The sequence below is a fragment of the Naegleria lovaniensis genome (assembly GCF_003324165.1).
Source record: "Naegleria lovaniensis strain ATCC 30569 chromosome Unknown tig038, whole genome shotgun sequence".
Classification (NCBI taxonomy): domain Eukaryota; phylum Heterolobosea; class Eutetramitea; order Acrasida; family Naegleriidae; genus Naegleria; species Naegleria lovaniensis.
Genome location: NW_025407860.1, coordinates 370,733 through 375,712, shown reverse-complemented (window position 1 = coordinate 375,712; position 4,980 = coordinate 370,733). Strand labels below are relative to the sequence as shown.

At 40.2% G+C, this 4,980-nt stretch overlaps 2 protein-coding genes across 2 annotated transcripts; one reads left to right on the top strand and one right to left on the bottom strand.

The window, feature by feature from the left end:
- Positions 1-930: 930 nt before the first annotated feature.
- On the bottom strand, positions 931-2,295 carry C9374_009410 (uncharacterized protein; the record flags this gene model as incomplete). Its single annotated transcript, XM_044699595.1, has 1 exon — positions 931-2,295. One exon carries the CDS (start codon positions 2,293-2,295, stop codon positions 931-933), a length of 1,365 nt encoding a protein of 454 aa, XP_044544761.1.
- Positions 2,296-3,354: 1,059 nt separating this feature from the next.
- C9374_009409 (uncharacterized protein) lies at positions 3,355-4,518 on the top strand (the record flags this gene model as incomplete). Its single annotated transcript, XM_044699593.1, has 1 exon — positions 3,355-4,518. The coding sequence occupies one exon, from the start codon at positions 3,355-3,357 to the stop codon at positions 4,516-4,518; it is 1,164 nt and encodes a 387-aa protein (XP_044544760.1).
- Between the last annotated feature and the right edge of the window lie 462 nt (positions 4,519-4,980).

The following is a 4,980-nucleotide window of genomic DNA, read 5'->3' as shown; positions in this document are numbered from 1 at the left end:
TAAATTACAATTTGATTTCCTTAACATGTTTTGCAATTTGGTTTTTGTGGTCTGACATTTAGGTTCAATGATTCCACACTGGCAGTTCCTAATTGGCTTTGGTTACGTAAAATTACAGTTGTTAATCCTCTGTTCAAATAAATTCTGAATAGGAAAATTCTTTGGAACAAGGTGCCGTTTGTCTGTAAAATTTGAGAAACCTGATCTTAAATACAGCAACATCAAGGGGTTGATACAGGATCAATATGTTTCAAGAAATGGTGTTTGAAACATTCTTTGAACCATGGCATGTTGTGGAATGTTGAAAAAATCGACTTTGAGTATGTAGAACGGCGGTAGCTTTTCCCCTGACGCATTTCCATAGGACATGACAGTAACCAATTTTGCTAAGTATCGTGACACGAATGTGTCTAAGATTGTAACTCTATTACAACACTGTAATTGTAATTTTTAGAGGGAAACATCGCTACGTTACCTTAATCAGGTCCGTAGGCGTCACTTTGTTTAAACCCTGATAGAAGTCATAATCTTTCCTTTTGGATCAGTGGACTCTTTGTCGGATTCTCCAGGAATCAGTTGCGTAAAAGCCAACCTCTGATCCAGCACCTCAGGTCTTGAACCGACCTTGAACCACGGTAAGCTTCTGTTAAAACCTGAAACTGTTCTTTAGTTGTCTTTTACTCACCTTGTCCATGACAATTCTTATTAAGGGTTGCCTCTTCTCATGGATTCTTGTTCTCCCATGAGCAGAGGATACTGATCGATGCCAACAATGTCGTCATCTCCTCCATTTCAACCTAAGGCACGAAATTTTGGCATTTGAGATTTTACGATAATATTGATACGTTTAATTCTGCAACAATGAAACAAGCATATTCGTTGCTCACGGGAAATCGTTCTTTTCACGGACCTCGCCATCATATGGTACATTTATTTGTAGATGTAAACCTTTCCACTGTCGGCTACTGAATTCACAGGCGCTTTAACACCACTCGATGCTACGGTTCTACCGTCCAAAGAAATTCCTACTGCATATCCAAAGTTGTCATCAGTGTTGGAGCTGTCAGGGACAATTCTTTGCTCTTGCACCCATGACCTTCCTTCTACTTGTTTGAACACGTAAACGGCACCGGTAAGAGTACGGTCTAAATGCGACCTAGTGTGAGCACCAACAATGATAACCTCTGATTCAGCTGACATGGCCACACTACATCCAAATCTGTCACCTGTGACAGAATCATTAGCCCAGAGTCTTTGAGAGAGGGTGTACTCTTTTGCTTGGCCTAATTTTTGAAAAACGTAAACTGAACCGGCAACATCGGTGGCGTTCAACGAATCTTCACAAGATCCAACAACAATGGTACTTCCTCCCTTTGAGACAGCTAATGAGCTTCCAAATCGATAGACTCCTTTGAGCTCAGGTGGAAGAATTTTTTGTTGCTGTGTCCACACGGTACTGTTACCTTTTGAGAACACGTAAACAGCACCTTGACCATTGTTCTTGAACTTGGCACCAATAACCAAAACGCTCGCATCTACAGAAAATTTAACTGAGGTTCCAAATTGATATTCTGCATCCGTGCTTGTAAGGGTTGTCATCAAACTATATGATGATCCCAGTTTTGAAAACAAGTAAACATAGCCCTTGTCCGTGTTTGGAGCTCCAACTGCTAGTAATGATGTGTCCGAGGAAAGAGCCACCGAATATCCAAAATGATCATTGTATTGTTGAGCAGTTCCGGAGGAATAGGACGCAGTCAAGCAATCGGCTTGTCTACTGTACCAGTCACTAGCTCCTGGATCTCTCTTTGAGAATACAGAGACACATCCTCGGGTGCCGTATCTTGGAGCACCAATGGCAATGGTAGTTCCTTCACCAGACAATGAAATTGATTGAATTCCGTTGAAGGGAGTCTGATAACCGACTATAGTACCCCAAGGATTGGTTACAAAATCTTTGCCACTAATGGTGTGTTGATGAACATAATTTGAAGTCGAACTACTCTTATAGTAAATGTAAACGGAACTAAGGTGCTTTGATACAGCTAGATATGATCCATCATTACTCATAGCTAGTGAAGAACCGTAACGGTTGAAGCTGTTATCGTTGTCTGTTGTTGAGAGAATTTGATTCTCCATAAAATCAGCTTTCGCCTCCTTCATCAAAACCATGGCCGTAAACGTCAAGGAAAGGAGAAAAACGACGCATCGGCTCATGAAGTGGAATTGTGTTCGAGTTGCTGTTGTTGTTGTTGGGTTTGTTGGAAAGCCCTCTCGCATTAAGGCTTGCTTCATTTTTTTTAAAATGGGAGCCAACAGTAAACTTACCGTAAAGGAGAGAATGGAAGACCCAACGCTGGGTTCATGGAATTCATCATTTTCATGTTGTAGGTTGGTTTGGATCATGAAGTTAGGTCGAGTCCTGAGCTGCTACGTTCGTTAATAACGTTTGGCATGTTCCTTCCAAGTCGATGACAAAGAGTGGTTCCAAATCTTCTTTCAATTCATTAACACCTCGACCAATTTTTTTTTGTTTCACTTCAATCCACTATTATTTCCTTATTATTTCCGAAAAATCATTTCATTGTGCTGGCCCTCAATAAAATCAGAGCCAATACATGTAGATCCATCAACGAACTGAAGAAGAACCACTTTACAAAACAGGGGAGGATGAAATTAGTTCCAACACCTGCTGCAGCATTCCATCAACAAGTATCATATTTTTTGATTGAGCATGCAAACACTCTTGGTGTTCAACGAAGTGCTCAACCAGGTTTATCTTCCTCTCAGAAATGGGCTCTAGAGTCGTTTTCGTGTGAGTAGGTAACGTCGAGAATCTTTTTTATCACATCCACTTGTCTTTTTCGAACCAATAACTCTTTCGAAACATGAGAATCTTTTGTGCTATGAGGATTCTCACTTGGTTTTTGGACATTTTGACATCTGAAAAAAAACTCAAGGGATCCTCTCTCTTTTATTGTCGTTGTTGCTGGCCAGGTCACAGAGATCGTTCGAGGATCCTCTCTCTCTTTGAAAAGAATCTTTTTTTCATCACACACATACAAAGTGTGAGAAGAATTTTCGCGTTTTCTCAAGTATTGGAAGAAGAATCCTCTCTGATACAAAGACACACTCAACGAGTTATTGTAGTTTCTCCTTCTTTCCAATTATAATTTAAATATATCAACCACAAGAACATTGAGAATCCAAACACTCATTTTGACGTTTGGCATTTTGTGTTCCGATTCCATCGTATTCAACAACTAGTACCTCATCATCATCACTCATTGGTCAATTATATATCAATATTATATATAATTTTCATTCCAACTCAACAACAACAACAACACTTGAATGACAAAAAGTCCAACTCTTGTAGATTTGACCTGTGCAACAACAACCACCGCATTCATCATGATACCGTCGACCGATTCTGAATCGTCCTCCTCCATGACCACAACAACACCCTTGAATGACACACAAGAAACAACAACAATAACTCCATCCATACAACAACATGATGATCCTTCAATGAGGACAACCACAACAACAACAACTTCTACTCCTACTACAACCACTAATCATACTTCTCTAACTAATAATCATTCTTCATCTCCTCCTCTCAATTACTCGATACTCGTTGGTCCTCCCATCGTTTCTGCTCAAGCCATTGCCAATGGTTGTAAATCGTGTTATACTCGACCTCCTCACTTGAAAGCCAAATGTTGTGGTCCAGGAAAGGCGAAACTTTTCAAGAAGAAGTCGAAAATTCTCAATGTCGTGGTTTCATCGACGACCATGATGACTTTGACTACTACCGGAGGTACTACTACTACCGAAGGAATCACCATGATGCAAGAAGAACCAATAGAGGAAGATGAAACCATGAAGAGTAGTAGTAGTACCATGATGGATGATGTTCATGCTGATACTCTGCCTCCACTCCACCGCCGTGTTCACGAAAGTGATGAACAAAAAGGAGACATGTTGTTGAAGAATGAAAATCAGGAAACGAGCAATTGGACCACAACTACAACAACACCCTCATCACCATCCTCATTATACCTTCAACAACAACAACAACCTTCCACACTGTTATTTTCCCAAACTTCTCCTCCTTCGTATATCCATCTCGTTGAAAACAACAACAACACAAATACAACAACCATCAATCATAATAACAACCATCATGAATTGTACCAACTCCATAGCAGTAGTAACAACACAACAACAATCACTCCTCATTCCCCACAATCCAAATTATCTACGACGACAACAACGACAACAAGTCGAACACAACTCGGAGTAGATGCAACCATTCATCATGATGGAATTGAAAAACCATCTCGTATGCGATCGGTATTGAGTGGATTGTTACAACGAAAGAATCGATTATTGGTTTCTTTTGGTTTTGGAGATTCATCGACAACGACGACAACGACGAGTAGTAGTAGTAGTAGCACTAATACTAGTGAAGAACATTCAACCAGTGCTCATGAGAACACCACGACCAAGTAACCAAGTATGTGTGTGTGAGAGATGATGAATATCCATCTCGTTAAAAGTTTTCAAAGAGAATCATTCGAGAGTTTGTTTGAACACGCACACACGCTCAAGAGCGAATAGTTTTGAAACACTCTCTCTCCCGGAGAAACAGTCTTGTAGACGTTTCTAGTGAATGAGTGTTTGATATGGATCATCGTGAACTCCTATCCACTGATTCGAATCAGAGAGTTCATTTTCGGTCCTAACGACTAGTTCTGCTCTTCTGAAGATGCTGATCACTATGGTGCATGTACAGTTCAGTGATCGTAAGAACGTTGTATTGAAATAAAATTGACATCTGACAGTCTGCGCCCATCAAAAAAATATTTCATCAACACACTGTAAACATTCCACATCCAACAACAACACTCGCGTTCTTTAAACACATTCTTCCAGCGTTGAATCATCCTCCTTTCGCAACCACAACAACAACTC